At 41.5% G+C, this 26222-nt stretch overlaps 2 protein-coding genes across 7 annotated transcripts in view; one reads left to right on the plus strand and one right to left on the minus strand.

The window, feature by feature from the left end:
* Window positions 1–13215, plus strand: part of RNF13 (ring finger protein 13) — a 150428-nt gene extending 137213 nt beyond the window's left edge. For all 5 annotated transcript variants that reach the window (XM_072727126.1, XM_072727127.1, XM_072727129.1 and 2 more), the window contains 2 exons: window positions 11434–11514; window positions 11799–13215. In XM_072727126.1, the coding sequence (XP_072583227.1) occupies window positions 11434–11514; window positions 11799–12163 (446 nt within the window). In that variant the 3' untranslated portion in view covers window positions 12164–13215. The remainder of the gene's footprint in view (window positions 1–11433; window positions 11515–11798) is intronic.
* Window positions 13216–16194: 2979 nt separating this feature from the next.
* On the minus strand, window positions 16195–22314 carry PFN2 (profilin 2). 2 transcript variants are annotated; one of them, XM_026015729.2, is made up of 3 exons: window positions 21878–22314; window positions 19556–19748; window positions 16195–17872 (listed from the first exon to the last, which is right to left on the minus strand). In XM_026015729.2, the coding sequence occupies exons 1-3, from the start codon at window positions 22007–22009 to the stop codon at window positions 17775–17777; spliced, it is 423 nt and encodes a 140-aa protein (XP_025871514.1). In that variant the 5' UTR covers window positions 22010–22314; the 3' UTR covers window positions 16195–17774. The 2 variants fall into 2 exon arrangements, with proteins under 2 accessions (XP_025871514.1, XP_025871515.1); XM_026015730.2 differs by having other exon boundaries at window positions 16195–17547; window positions 21878–22313.
* Between the last annotated feature and the right edge of the window lie 3908 nt (window positions 22315–26222).

Consider the following 26222-nt stretch of genomic DNA (forward strand, 5'->3'; position numbering starts at 1 on the left):
TAAAGAAAGGAAAGAACAATGTATTCTTACTGGATTTTATGTCTAAAGGGTAATACAGTAGAGGTAGAGGGGTGCCTGCATGGCTCAGTTAGTTAGGTGTCCAACTCTTGATCTCAAGGTTGTGAGTTTGAGCCCCGCACTGGGCTCCACACTGGGTGTGTAGCCTACTTTAAAAGGCAAGGTGGAGGGATGGGGAACCCAGTAGACCTCAGTGAGGAATGTTAATTATACTACTTCTTCTCTCTGTAGGAATTGTTCCATTTTTGGAATTAGAGAGAGCCCCCAAAATTCCATTGGAATCACATCATTTCCTTTTCTATAGCTGGTTCCTGTTCGTATTCTATAGCTGGTTTTCTATTACCACAGATAAGCTTAGGCAATTTGTATCATATCTTAGTAATTAGAGGGGTGGGAGTATGTAACTAGTTCTTACGAATCCCATAGCAATGTGGAAGTTAGCAGTTAATTTTTAGGAGGTCAGCAAAATAGTGTGGTGGAAAGAATACAAGATTTTGAACCAAAAGACGACCTGGTTTCATTCATGATTAGATGTGTGACCTTGACCAAACCTCTTGACCAAACCTCTTGACCAAACCTCTCTGATAATATCTGCCCTAAGTACCTTCTTCCTAAGATAGAAGAAAATAATGCAAAACCATGACTTTTCAAGTACAAATTATTGTAGACCAGAACTAAGTAAAGCTTGTCTCATGTTAACCATGAATCCATTGTTTTCTAACTGTACAAATCACATTTATTCAGTGCTCTGTGTTACGGGAAGTTTTCACATATATTGCCTCATTTGGCTTCTTTATCCGTAACTTATTTAATGACTTTCATTTAAAGATGTTTTTCTATAGATAGTACCATGTCAGCAAATTTTCATAGGCTGATCATCCTGTGTGACTTATTTTAGTTATTAAGCACATTTTGTCTTTAACTGATTCCATGTTTATGGCAATCAGAAAGAAGCAATGAAACATTCACAAAGTTAGGTTACGTTTCTGCCCTCGGGGGGTAAATAAGGTACAGTGGGGTCCAGAGGTCCTCAACCTTCTGCTTTCTGCTTCCATACACTCTACATATGCAACTCACTGCCAGCGGCAACTTCCCTTACATGCGTGTTTTTCAGTCCTGGATGGCTGTACGTAGAGTAGGCACTTAGGAGCACTGCTTGTCATCAGTCATCAGTACTTTAGTTGTCATCTTCTGTAAAATACGAATCTCCTTGCTGCCATTTGTTTCACTGCTTATAATAATAGCAAACATTTGAGAGCTTTCCATGTGCTACGCACAGATCTGTGGATTTCCTATCAGGTTATTTTCTCCTTAGTTCTTGCCTCTTCCTAGTGAGCTGTTTTCCTGATGACCTGTATCCAGACCTTTCTCCTAAACTCCAGTGCAGTCCCATTATCTCCAGTTAACTAACAGACTTCTCTGCCTGAATATCCTATACAGTCTTCAAATTTAATATGTCCCAAGCTGTTTTTCCTTCTGCATTTGTCAGCATGTGTTTGACCAGTGTTTGGTGTTGGCAGTAGGATCTCCCTGTCCATAATTATATACAGCAAGAAAATCTCTATGGTTTATTCTGAGAATCATTTATATGTAAGAATAAAACGAAACAGGGGCATCTGGGTGGCTCAGTCAGTGAAGCATCGGATTCTTGATTTCTGCTTAGGTCATGATCTCAGGGTTGTGAGATCAAGCCCCCTGTCGGGCCCCGCACTCTCCCTCGCTCTGCACACCCCTGCCCTCCCCCCTGCTAAAAAAAAAAAAAGGCATACTTTAGAATAAGAACCTTATGGTCTGACCCTGGCTTATACCACTAGCTTCAATCCTGTTCTCTTCCTTGCATCTTAAATTCTAGCTGGCTGAGATACTTCCTATGCCACCCACATACCTCTGTGTATAGTTTTTGGCTTTTGATTCATTTCCCTGTTTTGTTTACCTCTGAGTCCCTAGTCTTCCTTTAGGCTCTGCTTTAGTACAGTTCATAGTGTAGGGCAGGCACTTATTCTATATTTGCCAAATAAATGTCAGTATATGTCTGTTTATTATAATGGACATTTTAGAAAACTTAACAGATCAGAAATGCGACACCCATTCTCAAAGAAGTTCTTTTTTTTTTTAAATTAATTTTTATTGGTGTTCAATTTACCAACATACAGAGAAACACCCAGTGCTCATCCCGTCAAGTGTCCGCCTCAGTGCCCGTTCTCAAAGAATTTCTAATGCAGTGGAAACAGGCCAAATGTAATTTATTTTTATGTATATGTATTATATAATACACATATAATCTATATTATTTACCTCTGCATATTTATAAATATGTACTTCCATGGAAAGTAGAACTTTCCATCACAATACAGCATTTCTTGTATTACAATAAAATGTGTGGTCCAGTGAGGAAGAATAGATACTCTATCTTTGCAGAGATAGTACATTCTGACACACTGTAGTCTAAATAAGCTGCACATGTTGTTCAGGCTATAATTAGTCTGTGGCAGTAGTTACACATTATTTTAGGATAAAATATACTCACCAAACACTAAACATCTCTTCAGTATTTAGAATTAACTTACCCATTCTAGTTTAAAAAAGAAATTACCAGTTAATCTGCTTCCAGTCCCTCTCCTGCTCTTTTTACAAGTTGTATCCTAATTAATGCCAAGTAAAACACAAGTTAAGCAAACAGCCATTACTTAAAATTGCATACATTATCTTTGCATTTACCCCCTCCTTTATTACCTATGCCTAACCCCCAAATCTACTGAGTTGTTCTTTCCAAAATGATTATTGGATCTGGTCGTTTCTGTCCATTCTTACTACTGTGTCATGTAAACCCGTCCTCAGTTTATTACTTAAATCTTGAGAGTGCCCACAGGTCACTCTTACTGTCTCTAGGCTCACCTCTACATCCCAGGCCTGAGTTCCTTCAGCACGCTGATGAAGAATTGTTAAGATGCTGTTTTCACACATTATCATTCCTCTGCTTGAAAGCTTTCAATTGATCTCTACAGCCTAGGAAGTCCATCAGAGTCCTCATCTTAGTATTCACAGCTGTTCATGATACGGCTCCACCATCCTCATCCAACATTACTTTCCATTGCTCTTTATCTCTAACCTTGCATAACTTTGATTTTGCCATGTTTGTTTCTTCTTTGCAAACACTTTTAAACTGTTACTTTCCTTGTAGTATCTTTTCCTTCTTAGTTTTTCTATATTCAGGTTATCTTCAAGGCCTGACCCTGGTGCCTCTCCAAGAAACTTTCTCCATTATCTCCTAGTACAGTGACTGCTTCCTTCCTGTAGATCTTCTGATTGTCATACGTAGACACAGGATCTAATATTGCCACTGTGCAAATATTATAATCCGTGTAATACTTCTGTTGTCTTGAGAGTTGGCTGGCATATTCAGCATTGGATTTGGATGGCAAAATCTGGAGCCAGCTTTACTCCATCAATCAGGATATACAGAATTTATCTACATTATATAAAAATACCTAGCTTTTTGTACTTAGAGTTATGTGATTAGGTCTTCCAATGAGCAGTTGGAGGTAGAGATCAAGATTTCCTGGGAATAACTGGGGTGTAGTTATTTATATATTCCTTCAATAAATATTTACTGAGTACTTTTTCTCTCTGCATGTGGCAATCTGAAGGAAAAAAGTGCTCTGGTTTATGAACTGGAAACATTTTAATTTCTAATAAGTGGCAGCTTAAGAGTATTTCTTAACCTCTTACCCTTTATACTTTGTAAATCAAAGGGGATTATTGAAATGTGAAATTCTAAGTAGATGTGCTACAAGATAATACAGGCAGAAGGGTTAAGACCATGGATGGACAGACCTGGGCTGGGATTCTGGATCACCCCATTTATTGGCCATGTGCAAGTTTCTTAACGTCTCTACACATTCCTTCATGTGTAAATGTGGCTGGCGGAACCTACACTTCATAAGGTGGGTGGGAGGACTTAAGTCAATATGAGAATCAGTATGAAAAGTGCTTGTAACACAGTCCCCAGTATATAGTAACACCTCAACAAAAGGTGGCAATTATTATTACAAAAACAACCCTTACGTAAAAATCATAAAATATTAGTGTCATTAAAATTCAGTCATTAACATTTATGATGGAAAAAAAGGTAAGATTGCCAAATCATGAAGCAGCTTAAAAATATGTAACTTTGAAAGTATTACACTTGAAGTTTCTTTCCAGTAGCCCTAAGTTTGGGGTGGTTGTATTTTTGCTTTAAAATGATTTGGTTATCATGAGATTTGACACCTAAAGAAAAAAAAGAGAGGCCTATTTGTTATGCATATTCTAGTGTATGCTAATGCTTTTGGCAAAGTATGCATATGTGTTAGAAAAGGGAAAAGAATCCCAATTGTTGCAATTTCCTCATGGTTCTACACCCTATTGGAGGATTGAAAGCATGTAGAGCACTTACTTCTGTGGGTACCTGCCACTCCAGTGAGTCGCAGCACCAGACCATGAAAGTCTTAGAGAACTTTCGGAAGCTTTTGAATGTAGTAGGAATATTAATTTTAGGGGAAGTTATAGTATTTTGGGAATATTTGCCAACAAACAAAAAGGATTTGGCATTTCGAAGTTTTCCATAGGCAGAGTCTGTAATCAAGCCCACAGAAACCAGCAGCGTGAGGCCCCGGCACAAACAGAGTACAGGTGCGTCCACACTCCCAGCGGGTGGTGCTCTGGGGATGTGATCACCTTAAGTCTTCCTATCTATTGATCTTCACTTGGCAGCCCTTTCAGAAGTGTTTGTGCTGATAATACCTAAGTGATTTAAATACTGACTTAGCGATTTCTAGCACAGATAAAATAATAGCGTTTTTAGTTGTTTTCTTCTGAAGCAGCCAACTTCTTTATAAATCTCATCATTACTCGTTATTGTCCTCAAAAATAATCTTCAATTGAAATTGTGGTTTCCTGAGTCATTCCGTTAATATATTTCTCCAAGTCTGTAATTATAAAGACTGGTTACTATACACCATGTTTCACAGCAGATGAAATCCTTATGTTTTCTCTGAACATTCCCTCTACTAAGCATTTAAGGCCGTCTCCGTGGGAGCTGTATGTAAAGCGGCCAGATCCCAGAGTTATGATCTAAGAAAAAAATGGGTTTCATATTTGAAACTTTAAGTTACCAGGCACTTTTATTTTATAGCTTCATCATTGAGATTTTCAAAGATAGGTCTAAAAAGCAAAAGATATTATTTCCAAGATTGGAAAAAAGCAACATCACATTGTACAGGAGAATACGTAAAAGTGCAGCCCTACTTATTTTTTATAGTTGATTTCCTTAATCTATCAACTGAGACATGCTTAATTTTTATGACTACATTTAGCTACCTTTAATGCAACCTTAAAAGTAAATATTAGTTCCTTTGCTCAGGGGTTAAAAATAATCCATTCTCAAGCAAATCTGGCTTTAGAAATATTCTGCCCTGTTGTCTTTTGTTCAGAATTTTTGGGAACTGGTATGAAGGAGAGGAGAACAGAAGATAAAATTAATTTATTTGCTAGAAAGAGCTGTCATTGTTTTACTTGTAAAGTAGGGAATAAGTGGCAAGGTATTTTCTCTACAACAGTAATTTTTGAAGTTCATGAATCCAGTGCTGCATCTCCCCTGGGCAAATTGTTTAAAATGTTTTTGTTATCATGTCTCATGAAACCTGTGTTTAGTTAGCCCTGAATGTTCAGTCTTTTACTTTGAGAAAATCTATTCTAGTTGATTTTAAGCTTTAGACAATCTTGTTATTAAATAGAACAATTCAATTCTGCGTAAATATTTATGCGCTATGGCTAGATTATCTCAAATTAGTTCATTTTTTTAGTCATCCTAGAAATGATGATTCCTCTTTCTATATCTAATGTCCAAAAGTTTTTGTTATAATGTGGCTAAATGCACGTCCCCACTTAACTCTTGCATTAGTTTATTCAGGACTAAAAGGCCATTGTGGTTGAAGTATGCATGAAGGGGGGTTGAGACTGGTGTGAGAGGAGATGGGAGAGGGAGATGGGGTCACATATATAGCTTTACGAAGGTCATAAGGAGCTCAGATTTTTTAAAAAGATATTTATTCAATTGAGAGAGAGAGAGAGAGAGAGAGAGAAAGAGAAACAGCATAAGCAGAGGAAGAGGCAGAGAGAGAAGCAGACTCCCCGCTGAGCAGGGAGCCCGAAGCTGGCCTGGATCCCAGGACCTGAAGATTATGACTGGAGCCAAAGGCAGATGTGTAACCATCTGAGCCACCCAGGCACCCTGGAGCTCAGATTATTCTAAGTGAGATAGGGAGCCATCTATGAGAGTGATCTGATGTGTTCAAAAAAGGGGGGAAAAAAATCCACCCCACCCCCTCCCCAGCTGCTATGGAGAGAAACTGCATGAGGCCAGAACAGAAGGTAGGCAAGGGGCTCTCACAGTAATCCAGGCTATAGACCAGAGTAGTTGAGGAAATAAGGGGACTTCCTGGGTAAAGTTTACAGGATGCGGTGACAGACTGATGTGGGCCCACGGGGAAAGCCGCGTTCAGGGCACCGCCCAGCCTGACCAGCCATTCATGCCACTGGGATCCCTTTGTTGGGCCGTTGTTGTACCCAGGGTTTAGGAGAGAAACTCAGGAAGAATAGGGTTACGGGGGAAAAATCAAAGTTCTGTCCACTCCTATAATATTCCCAGACTGATGGGACTTGAAAAATGCATTCATGAAAGTATTCTAACACAGGGGAATGACCATGCCAGACGCATCCTGGACAGAAGGGTCTCCATGCCGTCTGAAGTCACAGACGGGAATCTCAGCCCTCCCGTCACCTCACCTCTGTCCAAAGTCATCACTTGACAAAACCTGCAGAGGTTTTACATCAGGGTTTCTCAACTTCTGCACCATTGGCGTTTTAGATGGAGTCATTTTGAGGGGCTGTCCAGAGCCCCATGGGGGTGTTTAGCAGATCCCTAGCCTCCTACAGCACCGTCTCCCAGTTGTGAAACAGAAAATGTCTCCAAGTGTCACCAAATGTCAGTGGGGGGCAAAATCTTCCCGTTAAGAACCACGTTTATACTAATCAAAACTTTGTAGCACGATGCCGACGGTAACAAAACAAATAATACCACTTACAAACCCTTTCACCTTCCGCTGCGAGAACCAATGCACAGTTGAACAGATTTTTAAAAAATAACCCAAGTTGTAAATCATAAAAGTAAACGCCTTAAATTTATCTTTAAGTTAAACGTAAAGCTACTCAATAGTTATTTGATGTTGGGCCACAGTTTTGAGTATGAAGCCACTGACTGGATTTCCAAGTTGTCAGGGTACATGAGGCATTTCCTACCATTTTTAGTTTCAGGCATTTTAAAACAGGACAAAAATTGGATTCTGCTTTCATTCTTGCTTTTTATCGACTCATAAATTTTCCAATCTCTTAGATTTCTCACCCATACTTAGTATCATTTTGGCTGGAGAGGGGTTTGGGGAGCAACTAGCTTTTATTAAGTGTTCTTAATACAGTCAATCTAGTTGTTAAATAAAACCAGCCTTTTATACTCACAGTTCAAGGACTGCTGAATATTTAATTAAATTACATAATTACCCTATGTAATACAAACAGGTTCAGTGACCACTGCGGCTGACTCTAAGCATGCAGTTCACCCGAAGCACATGGAGAGATTAGAGAGCAGCCTCCTCCCACAGCCTTCGGTGCACCGCGGCTTAAGTCGGTCTTCCTCTCCAGCTGGTTTTATCAGGTGGCAATTTGCACCAGACTATGTAAAATATTCTACTTGCATCATCATTTCTCTTAATTCATAATCTTAAGATACAGACATTAATATCTTTGTTTTCCCTTTGAGAATATTGAAACGTGGAGCTGTTCTGCACTAGGTTTCATGGCTAATAAAGAAGATGAACAGGATGAAAACCCCCAGCATCCTAACCTGTGCTTTACCAGGTCATCACAAGCCCAAGGCCAGGGGCGTTAATTCTCTATGGTACACTAGGCTCTAATCTGGTCCATGATCAAACTGTACCTTTGAATCTTGACCCATCATTTTCTTATAAATCCATCACCTGGAACAATTGAAAGGATTGACAGGAAAGCATCAAAACCCATACATTTAGGGACTAAATGCACGGGACTTTAAAGCATCAAACCCATACATTTAGAGCTAACTCAGATACTACCTGTATTAATTTCCTATTGCTGTGGTAACAGATTACTACAAATTTAGGGTCTTAAAACTACATAATTATCTTAACAGTTCTGTAGGTTAGAAGTCCGACACAGGTCTCACGGGGCTACAATCAAGATGTAAGCAGGGCTGTGTTCTTTTCTGGAGGCTCTTGGGGAGAATCCATTCCTTACCTTTTCCAGCTTCCAGAGGCCACCATGGTCTTTGGCTTGTAACCGGCATCCTCTTCCATCTCTCTGACCAGTCATCCATAGCCATATGTCCCTCGGACTCTGAACCTTTCTGCCTCCCTCTTACACATTTAAGGCCCCTTGTGATTACACTGGGCCCACTTGGTAATGCAGAATAACCTTAATAAGATGATGCTTAGAGCCTTGGGGCTCAGTTCTGGACCAGTCTGTTCTTACGGAGTCATACTAACTGTATTTTTTTTTCTGAAAAATGTGTAGCATTTTATAAGGAAATAAATCATGAGGTATTTCACTTTAAATTCTAAATCAGTGGTGCCATCTGTATAACATGAATTAACACAAATTACATTTTATTTTTTTAAAGATCTTATTTATTCATGTGAGAGAGAGAGAGGTAGAGACACAGGCAGAGGGAGAAGCAGGCTCCATGCCGGGAGCCCGACGTGGGACTCTATCCCAGAACTCCAGGATCAGGCCCTGGGCTGAAGGCAGGCGCTAAACCGCTGAGCCACCCGGGCTGCCCACAAATTACATTTTAAAAGTCATTAGCTAAAAATGGCTAAAGGAAGTTACTCCTTATTTTATAATGCCAGTGAAATGGTCAAATAAATGTTAATGTAATTTTACAAAATCAATTTATTTAGTGCAGTAATTTTTCCAGATACAATGATGGCCTTACAAGTAAGCTTAATACTGTTAGAATTTAACCTTTGATATTTTTAACTCTGCAGTTTAGCTTCTGTAATGGAGGTTTCCAATGATAATTTCTTGGTAGCTGAATTTCCTTTAGATTTTCTGCCATGTATTATGCATCTTTTGCCCTTGTTGTCTTTTTCCTTTTTTAAAATATTTTATTTACTTATTCAGAGAGACAGAGAGAGAGAGAGAGAGAGAGAGAGAGAGAGAGAGAGAGGCAGAGACACAGGCAGAGACACAAGCAGGTTCCATGCAGGGAGCCTGACTGTGGGACTCAATCCTGGGCCTCCAGGATCGCACCCCAGGCTGCAGGTGGCGCTAAGCCACTGCGCCTCAGGGGCTGCCCATCTTTTTCTTTTTTTAAATGAAGATCTGAGGACTCACATATCTAGCAAAATACAAGTAGAATATCATAACCTATTACTGTTTGCCAAAGATGTAACGAATTCCAACAGGAAAGCAGTATAAAATTACTAAAAAGCCAATGCGTAAAACTGTTGTCTTAATTTGAATTTCTGAGAATAAAACCTGAGTAAAGGACAGTTACAGGTAATTTCTTTGGGAAATAATCCCAGGAAGCAAGAGGGAGGGAGTGGGGAGACTGAGACAGGGAATGAAAATGAAGTGTCTCTTACTGAGCTGGTTCCTCTGTGGACAGCTGCTCTCTGTCTCTCAGAGCCCCTCGGAGGAACCACGTGCCTCAGAACTGTCCCTCTGAAGACTGGGACCTTTAGCCACCAGACTACCTCCTCCATTGGTGACTATATCTGTGTTTAATGGGCATTTTCACAAAGTACTAAAATTTCAAGTCTGATTTGAGAAATCAGTGATGACTGACTTGCTTATTAAAACTGTCCTCAGAGTCCATGTAAATGGATCAATTGGTTTTTTTTGTTTGTTTTTTGTTTGTTTTTTTTAAATTTTTTTTATTTATTTATGATAGTCACACACACAGAGAGAGAGAGAGGCAGAGAAACAGACAGAGGGAGAAGCAGGCTCCATGCACCGGGAGCCCGACGTGGGATTCGATCCCGGGTCTCCAAGATCGCGCCCTGGGCCAAAGGCAGGCGCCAAACCGCTGTGCCACCCAGGGATCCCCAATTGTATAATTATAGATGTATTAGATGTTAGAGTCCTTTGGTCTTTAATAGTTTTAGGTGCATACGCTCTGTCTCACCCAATTCCACACACAGGGTTCTAACATAGAAGCTTGTACTTGTTATTGAAAGTATTTGATACTCAGTACTGTAATAACCAAATTCAAAACACTGAACAAAAAACAGTCATTTTCATCAAGGCCTTTTAGGACTCCTCCTGAATGTGCTATTTTAAACGACTAAAGGATGTTAAAGGGATTGTTTGGCTAGAACTACCATTCGCTTCTTTATGGGCCATGTTCATCTGGACTATCCAGACAATGGTTTTATTCCTGACCTGCCTTCCAAGGTTGTTACCCTGTGTGGGACAGGCAATGAATTGTCCTTTGTTCCCTGAGATTTCCATTAAATGTATGTATTAGGTAAAAACTTAAAAAACAATGAGAAAGCAGTCACAGTGGTCACTGCCACTATTGTCTCAACTTAAAAATCTGCTGTAAAACTGCCAATTCCTTTAAAATTAATTATTGTTGAATTCCAAAGGTCTATGGATTAATAAAAAACCCTCATGATTTATAAAAGTGGTAAGTTCAACAATAAATTAAAGGGGCAGATTAACAAACACCATTTAGTGACTATCTGTGTGCCTGCTCACTCACCAACCTGTGTGGTAGGTGGACTCTCTACAGATACGAGAACTGGATGTCAGAGGCATCAAGTACCACAGGGCTAGTAAATGTTGGAACAGAGACTTGAAGTCTAGTGTGTCTCATTCCAAATGTTTCTCCAACTAACATATTAAAAAAAAAAACCCAAGGACGTTCTAATGTTTCCATTTTTACTTTAAGAATTACCGACACTTTAAGAAATCTAAACTGTGAAATTTTGTCTTTGTTATAAAATATTTTGAAATTAGCATGAGAGTAGTTCTATAAAACACTACTGCAGTTATGACTCTAATAAAAAATCTTTTGCAAAGTTAAGGTAAACATATCTGACATCGATTTTTAATTTATTTTAGGTAAAAGGTTAATTGTTTAAATTAAAACTTCAGGTTCCTGAACTTAGAGCAGCTCCCTGATCTGACCGAAAGCAAGAAAAAGGTATCATTTACAGACAGGTCTTCCTCAGTCAATTATTTTAAATGTCTTTTGATTGACCTAACTTGAAGAGTTGGAAAGTTAAGAATACTTCTCTACATCTTTTAATTAATTTTATTTACTACTCTCTGTCATAGGAGATGAGTATGATGTATGTGCCATTTGTTTGGATGAATATGAAGATGGAGACAAGCTCAGAATCCTCCCTTGTTCCCATGGTATGAATAATTACATACTGCTTTGAATTTATGTAGAATTTATATGCAGGCTCAATTTTGGAGAAGGAGACAAAATAGTTATTAGCACACCGTGAGCCAGGTCTTACAGCAGTTAGCGGTGCCATTAAAGTATGGAGATAGATTTATAAAAATGTACCAACTTTTCTTGTCCCTGCATGATGCATGCAGATTAGAAGAACATGAATAAACATGGCAAGAAATTAAAAACGTGATGTTCTCAACCAGAGTACACTCCCTAAAGGATGTATATTTTGCCTCAACAGCTTACCACTGCAAGTGTGTGGACCCCTGGCTAACTAAAACCAAAAAAACCTGTCCGGTCTGCAAGCAAAAAGTGGTTCCTTCCCAAGGCGACTCAGACTCCGACACAGACAGCAGTCAAGAAGAAAATGAGGTGTCCGAACACACCCCTCTTCTTAGACCTTTGGCTTCTGTCAGCACCCAGTCATTTGGGGCTTTGTCGGAATCTCGCTCACATCAGAATATGACCGAGTCTTCAGACTATGAAGAAGAGGACAACGAAGACACCGACAGCAGTGACGCAGAAAACGAGATCAATGCGCACAGTGTTGTAGTCCAGCTGCAGCCGAATGGTGAACGGGATTACAATGTAGCAAACACGGTCTGACCTCCAGAGGGTGATCGGGTTATTTCCTAATAAATGTTTATTTAGGTATATAATTTGATTTTTTTGCTCCCTTCAGAGATTCCTGTAGAAATAACTTATTTTTTAGTGTTCTACAGTTTAATCAGATACTGAAACACGTTTTTCTGATCTGGTATTCATCTGCAGGAGTGCACTTCATTTTCACTGATAAACTAGTAATAGGCTGGTGCTGTAACTCCAGCATCAAATCAGCTCTTCTTTTGGAATGAAATATAGCCAAAACATTTTTAAAAATTCCTCAGTATAGCTTGCAGTTAAGACCTAGATCACAGTATGCAAGTGTTTCGTGTTTTACACACAAGGTCAGTGCTGTGACCACCTAGCATGAGCTAAGCCAACTCCCATTTGCATAAAGTTTACCTAGAGTTGTTGAGTTGGAATATGTTTGTTCTGGTATTTCCCTAAATTGCCATCACTCCTGAGAAGTGACAATTTAGCATTTTTCCTTCTCTCAGCACCTCAAAGAAACTCAAGCTGTCTTTTTCCTTTCTATTCCCAACTAGTCTTATCCTGATAGGAATAGTCTGTACGAGTGCAGATTTTCATAGGTTTTTTTTTTTTTTTCCCTCAAGGTTTTAGTACTATATAGTGTTATGTATGAATTGATTCATCAGCTAAAGTAACATGTCTCTGGACTTACTGAATTTCAGAATCCTTAAGGGTTTTGTGTTATGATCAAAGCAAAAAGAAAATGCTGTATAAAAATACCAAACTTCAGCAACTGTTAATACTCAGATCATATACCTCTTAACAAAGAGTATCTTACGCTAATTAGCCCTGCTAAACTATGTACAGAGGAAAATGTTCAAGTATTGGATTTGAAAATAATTGCTTATGTTTAACAGAACTAATGATGTACTTAAACAATGTATTATGAAAAACTAAATTATATTATACATCATTGTAACTATGTAGAAAATATAGACTTATGTATAATCAAAATGCTAAGAATTTTTATATGGCCTTGTATGAAGGGAGTTTGAATGTTAATAAACACATGTTTTCCACTTTAAGAACTGGCAAAGTATTTGTTCTACTGTACTATTACCCAGAGTAGCCTGATTTATATGGACAGTGCTATATATAAAAGTATAATTACTACGGTAACCTAGATCAGATAAAACCACCTTAGAATTTTATACAAGGTAACTGCTCACAACCGATTAGCTAATCCCCTAAAAGTTAAAACTGCAGCCAAAATCATTCCAACAATAGTGTACACTGTGGTACTCTGCTGTAATTATGGTACATCCTTACAGTAGACCTCTATACAGCCTTGAAAGAATAAAGTTAGTATCTAGATAAAGCTATATTGGCATGAGAATTTGTAGTCAACAAAAGCATATTAGAGAATAGTTAAGTATAGGATATATAGGAGTCTCATGTTGTAAAAAAAAAAATTACTTTTAAAAGAAATGTAACACTATTGGAGAAATTTTATTTCCTGAAAAAAAAAAACTTACAGTCCATCAAAAAAAAAAAAAAGGTATTTCCATTTAGTAGATACTGAATTCAACCTTTTATTTCCCTGTCAGATACCAAGTTGTCCTCTCCCCCAACCACCTCTTAAAAATCACACAGGCCTGAGAAACAGGTCATCAGTTTACTATGGTAGGGAAACTGGCCCTGGGATTGGATGGACTCGCCAACTCTAACCTTTCCGAACCTGGGTGGTCATTTGTACAGTTTCATTTAACCTAAGGTAGAGCATCAAGACTGAACACTCGGTACCTGCCACATGAATATACAGTAATAGCTTTTATAATTGTGAAGGTAAATAAACACATCATATCTAAAACCATTTTTATTTTTTAAAAGGGCCAAGTTGAAGGTCACTGTAACATACCAAATGTTGTAGCCCCTCAATCCTCAATCTATAAATCAGATCAAGGACTTGGGTTTTTTGTTTTTTTTTTTTTAAAGATTTTATTTATTTATTCATGATAGAGAGGGGCAGAGACATAGGCAGAGGGAGGAGCAGGCCCCATGCCGGGAGCCCAAAGCGGAACTCAATCTCAGGACTCCAGGATCACACCCTGGGCCAAAAACAGGTGCCAAACTGCTGAGCCACTTGGGTTCTTTTAAACTTCATTTTCCTGAGGCAAAATTGCCCCCTCCAACCATTTTTAAGGCCCAAACTGTTACTTTTAGTTGTTAAAAAAAAAAAAAAAGTGTCAAGTAAGGATACTGTCTAGGATTGTTACTACTTTTCTAACTAGTTGAAATCTTTAAATTTCTTCATGGTGTAACTATACAGCTTTTTAAATAGGACATTAAATAAAATTAAAATCTAATTTCCATTTAAAGGTATTTTCCTAATTTAAAACTTTTCTGATTATATGAAAGTATAGTCACATGGAAACTTACCCCGAAGTTATTTTGCCTTCAGAAATACCTATGTGTAAAATACATGTATATATTATACACTGTATTTACACTGTATGCAACATCTGTTCATTACCTCATTTCATATTTATTGGTGAGCATTTCCTCATATTATTCAATTGACTATTTTATTCTCTGGACATAAAATAATCCATTTAACCCATAACCCTGAAAGTCAAATCTTGTAGTTTTCCAAGTTTAATGTGGTGTGAGGACATCCTGGTATACAAATGTGTACAGCCCCATTTCCTTATGTTCAATTCCCAGAATTAAGTATATAAAACAGATACCTGCATATATTTTCCTAAGTGTTTTTCTGAGTAGGGGACCAATGGCTAGTTTCATTATTTCATTAAACTCTAGTGTGCCCTCTACCACCTTCTTTCTACTCCCCCACCCCTACCCCCAAACACACACCTCTTCACCTTAATGGTTCCTCAAAAGCTTCACAATTTTAGTTGCTTTCTAATTAGTTACCCTAACAGTTCTTTACAGCTAAAGTGTAAATGTATACTATTACTGTAAAATCTTGTATCACAGCCCAACCACCAAATTTTAATTTGACCAACCTTTGGCTGTAACAGGGTTCTCAACAGGTCAAGAAGTTGAAGTTGTTTTTCAATTTCGCAGTCATGTCCAACTACCAAAGAAGCCCCAAATTCCTTATCTTCCATACCTTTATATTCTTGTAATTCAGAACTAATGCCTGACGACACTGTTAAAATCTTAATTATGCTCAGTATGTTAGGTAAGGTGGAGATTCCCATTCCCTAACCCTCTGTTTCTCAAAGGATAGCACATAGGCCACTTACAATGAATCAGACTGACCTGCTGATGATTTCTAAAGGGGCTTCTGGAGCTTATAGAATCCCACCTCCCACCTGGAGAATCCAGAGCCCAAAATCTGCATCACAACCAGCTCCCCAGTTTTGCTTAGACCCACCAACTTTTGAGCACTCCTGCTTTGAGTTTCTGCCTCACAGTTCATAAAGACAAACTAGCATTTACTAAACTTGAATACATCCCAGAGACCTTTTAACCTCTGTAATTAAACTGGAACATTATGTAGTCATAGCTATTATGTCACTCCAAAGCCAGAAACTGCAGGAATATCCCAATTTTCTTACATGCTGCCTAAGGAAGGTCTTATGTGGGAGTCCCAGCTGGTTGACTTCAACATGCCAATATAGCTTCCAAATCTAGAGAAGTCACATGAGATAGCTCAACGCAGAAGAATCCACAATGCAGAAACCCTTGTTGGAATTGGGCTCCTTTCTGCTCACTAGATTTCCATCTAGAGACCAGCAACAAGAGAAAAGTATTTAAATTTCCAGTGGATAAGTCAATTTTCCTCTCACAAGCCCAAAGAGGAGCCCAAAATGACTAAAAGCCTTTTTATAAATTGATAAAAGCCCATTAAAAAGAAATTCCCAGGTATTCATTTTATTTATAATAAATACTACAGGATATCAGGAATAGGCCATGAGCTCAATTTTAAAAGGCTTTATGCTTGCAGCAGAGTCTAGCCTATTCTGTATTTTCCAGTACGTCAAAAATAACTGTAACAATAAGATAGCAATATATATAAACAACAGGAGTCTAGAGTATTTGGTTGGAATAAATTTATTTCATCTGTCTGTAAACAAGGTGTTTAATAGTTATGGCATTTTTTTAAATGCATATTAAATCAGATGAGTTAGACTGTATCCCAGATGTAACAAAGTGCAGGGAAAGAAATGGACAAATCAGCAACAAGATTTGTTTTTAAATCTGTACATTATCCACAAGGCCCAAACAATAGAAGCAAATACTAGAATGTCCCTAAAGTAGTGCCATTCGAAAGAAACCTTTAATAGGTCAGTTAAAATCCATCTCACAATAGCAACAGTTCATTTTAACAATAGTATGGCACAGAACACATATGAAAAAAATTCATCACAAGACAGCCAAGTCCACAATAATGCAACTTCATATAAAAACTCAAGCTGCAAATAAAAATTGGTCCTATGAAGAACAAACTGGACACACTCCAGATGGTTATGTTGGGATACCTAATGTCCATAATGGCAGCCTTTTACAATTTTACTAAAGAGTAGAGCTGGTGTGCAAAGAAAAAGACAGGAACACAAATCTGAGCTATTGCAATGATGGAATGTCCCTGGGGATTCGATCTGTATGGTTACTGTAAGGTCATGGGAGGAAGTGCCTTTTGCTCTCGTTTTGCAGTTGCACTCTTCACATATCCTATAGACAGAAGGTCTGTCGCTACTCAAGTGCAACAGCAATACTGAAAGCAAACTACTGCAGCTCTCAATAGCTCATCAACAAAAGGGATATTACTTGGTTAAATAAACCAGGCACTGCATAAAAGATGGAAGCAAACCAAATACTTATGTGCAAAGGGAAAGGGTGGGAAAAGAGGAGTGAAGGAAAGATGCATGCACTTTTTCCTCCCAACCATGCGCTACAAAAGGAAGACTAAATGAGCTAAGTAAATGCTCAAAGTGCTGAAAAGACATTGATCAAATTAGAGATTGTACAACCGGCACCTTGCTTAATATTAACTTATTTTAGTTATCAATATCCCATTAATTGCTAAGACAAAATGATGCCCAACTTGGCATGCCCCCTCCCCCCAAATTTCAAGGTATCATGCAAATCATTATTGTGCTGCAATTATGTTGCCAGATAAGGGTTGGTTACATACAGTGGTTAACATACAAATGATCCATTGGGCAAACAGGAATCATGACATTAGAAAATAGGTAAAGAAAAATTAGCTACCATCTATAGTCTGGTAGCACTGTGACCGTAATTGGGGTGGTGATGAAGACAGTTGCTAGGTAGATGGGGAGAGGCTGCTTACACATCAGACCTCCTCAGGTATAAAGCGAGTTCATATGCTTTCTTGTTAAGTGTGCCTCCGTGGACACCTTCCTTTCCCATGACTATAACCAATGCTGGAGTACACAGGGAAACAAAACAAAAGTGAACAGAATTATTTAAGGGGGGGGGGAGGGCAGAAAGAAAGACACCTTTCCCCACCAACAGAGGGATACAAAGGAGACACAGGTTCATACCCCATCACCCTGCATTGCTAATAAAATTTCCAGAATTAAGACTCAAGCTTACAGCTAGGAAAGTTTAAGAGCAATTTTCCCCTAATACTTAACAGTCTGCCTAGCAGCTAGAACCCAGAGTCTCTCAAGTATTTTGCCATTGAGTATGCCTTCTTATTCAATCCGCCTCCATGGACCCCTTCTTTTCCCATTACAAAGACCAAGACTGAAAGAGAAAGAAGAAAAGTGTTTCAAAAGAAGGGTTAATCAAGAAAGTCACATAAGTTTTAGCAGACAGAACCCCGATTAATAAGTTAACATTAAGTTAGTTTTCTGTGAACTGTCAAGCACTGAAGTTAACTAGGTCTCCAAAAGGAGAACTTTCAAACTAGTAATATGCTGAAAACATTATAAACTGCATCCCGGGAGTCCGATTGGTACAGCTGCAGTTCTCTATAAAAACATACTTACAACAGTTAGGAAAAAAAAAAAAAGTGTGACCATTTATACCTTCTATTTTAGGGCAAAACACGGGTTAGTACAGCAAATCATTAGACTGATCCCTAAAATGTAAACTTACAAAACTTGGGTGATTACTTACAAAATTCTCCACAACTTTAATAGTACTTGATTAGGTACAAACTATTAAGTCTTACCAGTGACGCTCAATGTGTGTATTAATTCCAGAGGAAAAGCAAGACCAAATTTTAAGATTATTTTCAGTGCCATTCTGAAATGGCCAAATAAAAAGTACTTAAGGCTTGTGCTTACTGATATCCTCACTGTGCTTTGTTTTTAAGTGAGTCTGAAATCCCAAAACAGGATCACTATTTCCAACAACAGGTTCTTCTATGATGCAATTCAGAGGCCTATCCCCAAAATACAGGTATATGGCTGACTTTATACTTGCTACCACTAGATGTCAGTAGTGCTGTATAGTATAAAAATCTTATTCTGATTTTATGTCACAGGGTTAATACTTCTTTTTAACATATTTATCTGAGCTCAGCTAATGTTTTAAAGATGCATCTACTATTTCAGTTATCTAATTTCCCTACAGAAAAATATTCATAAGCATCAACTCATATCAGAATAAGAATAACCTTTAGGATAATCACAAGGAATTGCTGGAAGCACTGCAGTAAATTACAGCTCACAGTAGCTTCAATTTCATTCACGTGGTAGATGAGGATTTTAAAATGAGCTATGCCAAGTCCGCTATCTGAGGCTACACAGCCCTCTTAATTTACAACATATTTACAAAGGCTAACACATTTAAATGTATTTGTAAATCAACTGGATGCCATGATAAAACCTTAATCTTGAAAGTTTTCACAAAAAAGTAGCCTTATTTAGTGTAATAAGAATTTCTGCAATGTTGACAACAGTCAGGAAACACCAGAACTTCTGGACCGAGGGTATATATGAAATATAATTTCCTACTTTTCAAATCTATATCACAGATACACTTGGTCTTTGAAAATATTTTAGTCAATAGGTGGCTTACTACAAAACCTTATTCTAATTATTTCTTTCTTCCCCTTCCCCAGCAATGTCTCTAAAAGAAAAATGAGTAACTGTTCATTTTTTCTTCATGTTAATCTGAATAATTAAGAGGCAAGAAAAGGAAGAGATGCAAAGATAAAAGACTCCAAAGGACTAAAGTAACCAAACAATATTCTGTCTTAAAGTCAGGCTCCCAGAGACCAGGCTGTCTATGCAGCTGCTGTGGAGCTGGTAAATCTAAAGTAAAGCAGTGCCTCCCTTCAGTGCTGGGCAGTTCACAAAAACCACCTTAATAGCCATTATGGACTAACACTTTTATTCAAAAAAAAAAAAATGTTAAAGAAACTGCTTAATAAGTTGTAATGAAGCGTGCAACTTTTAACCAAAAGAGTACTTTGCTTACCTCTACCAGCTCTGCCGACAGCAACGTTGTATGTTGGCTCCCCACCTTGACTCTTTGTCCGGATGTCCATTGTGCAGTCACCGTCGACGTATAGGCTATCTCTGATCACCGAGCACTTCTTTGCGCCAAGAGTCAAACCGTTGGTAAAGAAACCTTCCCGGTCTTTTCCTACAATCATATCTATTTCTACTGGCTGCCCCGACCAAAAAAAAAAAAAAAAAAGAAGAAAGAAAGAAAGAAAAAAACATGAAGTTGTAATTAAATTCCTTTCAAGGTCTCCATATAAGCGGAAAACTGTGTGCTAAGTCTGTATCCTACTAGAGGTCCTTCCCCATTTCACTAGTGTAACATGAAGTTTGTCTTTTCCAAAGAATTACTTAATCCTACACGGCTGCACGTTTTACATCACTTTGTTTCACAGGTAAGGTACTAACTGAAGACCAGGCTATGGGAAGAATCTACGTGGTTGCTAGCTGACACCAGGTCAACTGCAAACCGAAGAGATTATTTATAAACTGTTTCAAGTCAGATGGCACCTGAAGGGCTTATGTAATGGTAAAGCTTCACCTACAAACTCTTTCAGCAACTGCTTGTCTGTCACATTCAGGCACATTACAGTCACGCTGCATCAAACTTCCAGTTGCTTGAAAGTCTCCTGAAATAATGCCCATGCTCAGCAGACCTGTTCACGTCTCCTCTGCTTGAAATGGCTTGAACCGGCCTTCCTGGTATAGATTTCAAACCCTAGGCCTCCACACACTCCCAAATTCGTATTTCCCTCCTCTCTATTTCGCCAGCCGCTCTCTTTATCCTCTCCCACTTCCCCTTCCCCTCCCACCTCAGTCAGTCATCAGTTTTCTTTCTTGGCAAACGCAGGAGAGGATTCTCTTGGTAGGTAGCATTGCAGTAGGAAACGGCGAAAACAAAAACAGAACCACCACCACCACCACCACCACCACAAAAAAAAAAAAAAAAAAGAGAGAGAGAGAGAGAAAATGGAGGGAGACTGGGAAAGCAACTGAGGTAGTCCCCCGAAACCGGAAAGGAGAAAACGTGCATTCTAACATTCCCTGAATAAGGAGGAAGGCGTCGCCCCCATCAGAACTGCAGAGTCATAGCAGGCCCCAGCCATTTCCAAGCACATTCCCCGCAATCCTCCCAGCCAGACAGCGGGAACTCGCACACAAAGACCAGGGCACCGCAGGGAAAAAGTTGGTCGCCAGACAGATGCCAATTCTCTGGAACAGCTGTGGTCCGCTGCGGCTACCGGAGACCTCAAGGTCCCCGCACCCAGGGCGGACGCCCACACAGTCAGATCCTAGAGCCGGGTTCACCAGGACGGGAGAATTAGGGGCACCCGTCACGGGGGGCCTCAGTCTCGGCGTCTGATGGGAGAGGAGCGTGGGGCTCGGAAATTACGGGGACGCTCCCCGGGTCTGACACAGCGTCACGGCTCAGACGAGGGCCCTGCGCAGAGAGAGGCACAGCAACAAAGCGGCACCGGAGGCCGAGGAACCGTCGCCCCCGAACATGTGGCGGCCGAGTCCACGCCGGCGAGTCACAGGGAGCTCGGGCCCCGCGGAGCAGAGACTTGCATCAGTTCCTCCACGACGCCCGCGGCGGGGGGAGGCGCCTGGGGCAGCCCGGCGTCCCCTCGGTCGCACGGAGGCCGAACGCCCCGGGAGCGCGCCCCCCGACTCCAGGGCTGGGTTGCGTAATTGGGGATAACGGTGTATCGATGAAATCTCCACGGGAGGAGGAGAGAAATCAATGGCAGTTCGCCATCTTGGGAGAATTTAAGGAAAAAAAAATATAATAATAATAATTTTTAAAAAACCCCTAGAGAGCCAGAGGCGAGGTCGAGATTCGCGAGGCTCCCGCTGCGGGGCCCGCGTACGTGGCTCCCCAGCCGCAGAGGCCCGGACGCCCGCGAACCGCCGCGAAGTGGCCGCGAGGGGCCGGGCGCCCGGCGGCCGCCGCCTCCTCCCACAGCCCGCGCGGCGCGAGGGGCAGCCCGGACGCCGGAGGACCCCCCCCCCCGGGGCCCGCGTGCACCCCGGGCCGTGCAGGGCACAGCTCGGGGCTCGCGGGAGACCACAAGCGGCCGCCCCCCGCCCCCCGGCCCCCGGCCCCGGCCGCCGCGCGCCCCCTCCCCCAGCTCCGCGGACCGGCGCCCCCGGCCTCGGCCGCATCCTCGGCGCCGGCCGCTCCCACACCTGCCGCGCGGCCCTCAGGGCGCCCCCCGCCCGGCCGGCCGCGCTCGGGTCCGGGGACGGGTCCGGGGACGGGGACGGGGACGGGGCCGCCGCCGCCGGTCCTCACCGTGATGCTCTGGAAGACGCCCCCGGCCGTGGCTGCCCAGACGTATTTGGCGTCGCAGTAGCCGACAATGGCGGCCTCCTGGCAGCAGCCATCGCACATCAGGTTGTCCACGTAGCTCTGCCAACCGGCCATCTTCGAGCCCTTCGCACTGCAGCGGGGACGGCGAGGAGCAGCAGGCGCAGCGGCGGCGGCGGCGGGCGGCGGCGGCGCGGGGGGGGCGGGGCGGGGGCGGGGAGGAGGCGGCTCTGCGCAGGCACCGACCGCCCCCCTCCCCGAGGCGCCGCGGAGGGAGGACGCGGGGACGGCGGCGAGGGGCGACCGCGGGGCGCGCCCGGCCTGCCCGCCTGCCCGCCCGCCCGCCGGCCGCCGCGGCGCTGACTGACCAGCAGCGGGGACGCCGCGCTCCGAGCGCCGGTGCGGGCGGCGGCGGCTGCTCCTCGCCGCGGCGCCTCAGCCTGGTCCGCGGCCGCGGCGGGGCGGGCGTGCGCGCTCCCGTGCGTGCGATCCTTCCGCGGCGCCGCGCCCGCGGGGGTCCCGGGAGGGAGGCGGCGGCCGAGGCGGGGGCGCGGAGGGATACGGCCGAGGGGGACAATCGCGGCCGCCACGTGCGGCGCCGAGGCCGGGGCGTCTCCTCGCCGCCTCCGCTCCCCTCCGCCTCCTCCGGCCGCGGGGTCGGGGGGACGCCCCGGGCCCCCCGCGACCGCGCCGTCGCGCGCCGGGCGGCTGGGGACGCGGCTGGGGATGCGGCTCCGGGGCCCGCACGGCCGCGTTGCCCGGGCGACGGGATGGGAGCGTTCGCCGCGGGGCTCCGGGGCCGCGCGCTCGGCGGAGGCGGGGACGGCGGGACCCTGCGGCGGGGCTGCCCCGAGCTCGGGCCGAGGCCGCCCCGGGGCGCCCGCCTGTCTCCCCGCGACCTCGGGGCGCCCACGCGACCCGCCAGCCGAGGGGAAGAGGGACGCGCGTTCAAAACGCCGGGAAGTCCGTTTTCGAATTTAAAGGTCACGGTGTGTGACCTCGGGAGAGAAGACAAAAAACGTTGCTGAAGCAGTTTAATGGGATCTAAAGTTTTCTTTTTTTTTTTTTAAGCCCTGCTGTTTGCTTTAGAATTCTTGTGAAATCAGCTACTGCAAGGGGGGGGGGGGAGCACACTAGGAGGAACCCACCCCGCACCCCAAGCACCCCCAAGTCAGGAACCTAGGAGATGGACACGGTGCATTTTTCTCATGTCCTGATGATAATACCTACGTGGTTGCAAAATGTGAGCCGAAAATTGTTTGCATTTTTGCAGGTGTGCCGCCCACCTGATCCAGTTACACTTACTGGTTGGCTACCTTACCTCTTTGTAGTGGTTTTGATGGTTCTAATCCTGCAGTCTTAGCGGTGATTAGGAATTCATTAAAAGTTGAATAATACAGTGTGCTCATAGCGCGGATAACGGTCACTTTGGGAGAATTCACCAAACTGTACAGTTGGGATTTGTGCTCTCACTATGCATGTTATAATTCCGTAAATTTAAACAGTAAAGATGAGCACAACACCCAATTTCAACATCCTTTAATCTCTGGTTGCCAGTTCTAGACTATTCTAGCAAAGAGTTGGAAATAACTGCATTCCATTTTTTACTCTTTCGTTGTTGTCTTTAAACAGCAAAAGGATTGGACCCACGGAATAGCCTGGATATTCAAACCCCAAAAGGGTCTAAAAAAAAAAAAAAAGATTCTCAAACACCCCTCTGGAGTAATCATAAGAATTTAGAATTTCTGTCATTTTCCCACTTTTCAAAATTTGATGCATTTCAAAAGTATTGTTTTACTTTTTCAACAGTGTTGTTACTTTCCCAGAATTGTATACAACAGAATATAAATTATGAAAAATATTTTGTGTAATAGACTGAGGTGTTACTGGTTAGATTTTTAGATAATATACTCAAGGGAATGAAATATACTCAAAGAATGCTTAACATTATATTCTTTGATAATATACTCAAAGAATCCATTGTCTGATTTTAGTACAGACAGCCCCCTACTTACTTTGGCTCAACTATTTTCCAGCCTTACGTGGTGTAAAAGCCCTCAGCATTCAGTAGAAACTGTACTTCAGATTTTGAATTTTGATCATTTCCCGGGTTGGTGGTATATGCAGTGTGATACCGGTGATGCCGGGCAGCCAGTCAGCAGTCAGCTCCCAGTACGCCCCACAATCACGAGGGTAAACAACTGATACAACCATCCTGTTTTTCACTTTGGGTATACAACAAATTACATCACATATTCCACACTTTATTATAAAACAGGCTTTGTATTAGATGATTTTGCCCAACTGTAGGCTAATGCAAGTGTTCTGACCACATTTAAGGTAGCTAAGGCTAAGCTATGATGTTGGTAAGTGAGGTATTTTAAATGCACTGTCGATTTACAATATTTTCAGTTTACGATGGGTTTATCAGGATGTAATCCCATTGTGAATTGAGGAAGATCTATACTATGATAAAATTACCCCATGCCTATTTTCTTTAGAATCAGCTTCCCAGCATGCTGCCTTATTTTCTATTTGTACACAATGATCTGTTCCTAGTTCATATAACTTGCTTGCCACACATATTTCTAAAGGCATAAGTAGAGGTTAAACACTGAGTTTTAGGAATAGCAACGTGTTAAGTCCAAAGGAGCATCAATATGGGAAGAAAAAAAAAAAAGGAATTAATGGTTTGTATCTTTTTCTCTAGTTCCCGCCCCCCTTCTCCCCCCCCCCCCCCCCCCCCCGCCCCCGGGGGTAACTCATCCCTACAGTGAAAAATGCAATGTCTGGTGTCTGGGCAGAAGTAGAGAAAAATCCTAGTACAGTTGATACAGGTATCCAGAATGATACAGCCATTAACAATCAGTGGTAGCATATTTAAATTAGGAAACGCATAATAACACATGAATTATTAAACATTCTTACCAAAAATTTTAAATTCTTATTTAGGAAAACGAACTATGTGGTAAATCATATTCTTTAATATATCATTCAAGGAGTGTCTGAGCTTTTTAAGTCCATGAGTAAATCCTTTGACACTCTAGCAAAAATACAAAGAAAAAGGAATTAAGTTGTAAGTGTTAAGATGTATTCAACCTGTTAAGCATTGGTGTAGACTAAAAGTACATAACTTCCCCAAATAGAGTAAAACAATAATTAAGCCCACTTCAAGCCTTCAATTAACTAAAATTTCAACTCCATATTTTTTGAAAAAAGTACTTTAATTGTAAAATTATCAAAACACTCAATAAAATTTAGAAAATGGAGAAAAATCACCCTTAATCTCACAAGCAATACAAATGTTATCTTTGGAATGCATTCACTCATTGTTTTATTCCTGATTTTTACAGTAGAGTACATGGAGTACCTACAATTCTGGATTTGTCCATTTTATCCTGAAATTCTATGAATTTTTGCTTTCTATAGCTTGAGGTTATTTAATTGGATGCATACAGGTTAAAATTGTTTTCTTTCTGCTACATTTAACCTTTACATTAAGTAGTGTCCTCTTTATCACCAATAATGCGTTTTATCTTAACATTTATTTCACCAAGGGGCCCCTGGGTGGCTGAGTTGGTTAAGCCGCGGACTCACAATTTTGGTTCAGGTCCTGGTCTTAGGATCCTGGGATGGAGCCCCAAGTGGGGCTCCATGCTCAGCGGGGAGTCTGCTTTAGATTCTCTCTCTCCCTCTCCCTCTGCTCCTCCCTCCTGCCCGCTTGCTTTTTCAAATAAATAATCTTTAAAAAATTTTATTTTGTCAAATAGTAAGGTAACTATCCCAGCTCTCTTTTTATTGGTATCTATCTGACCTTTTCTCTCTCCCTCCCACTTCCCTATGCCCTCCTTGTCTTTCTCTTCCTCCCCCCTCTCCCCTGTCCTTAAATTATAGATGTCTCTAGTAAATATTATATAGCTGGATTTTGGCTTTTTGTCTAATAGGCAATATTTTAATTTTTCATTCAGTTTATATGTTCAATTTCTATTCTTCTAGTATTACCCTCAAAACTTTACCATGCACATTTAATAGAACAAAGCTTTAAGTTAAATAATATATTAAACCCTCCCTCCAGACAACCCAAGGACCTTAGAACACTTTAAACCTGGTCACTCCTCCTCAGGCTATAGTTTTACACAGATATATTCACAGTTGACCCCTGAGAAACATGATTTTGAACTGCATGGGTCCACTTATATACATGGATTTTTTACAATATTCTTACTCTCTTCCTTATGATTTGACATTTTCGTTAGCTTACTTTGCCACAAGAATGCAGTTTATAATACATAGAACATAAGAGTATATGTTAATCAACTATTTATGTTCT

Source organism: Vulpes vulpes, chromosome 11 (assembly GCF_048418805.1).
Source record: "Vulpes vulpes isolate BD-2025 chromosome 11, VulVul3, whole genome shotgun sequence".
NCBI lineage: Eukaryota > Metazoa > Chordata > Mammalia > Carnivora > Canidae > Vulpes > Vulpes vulpes.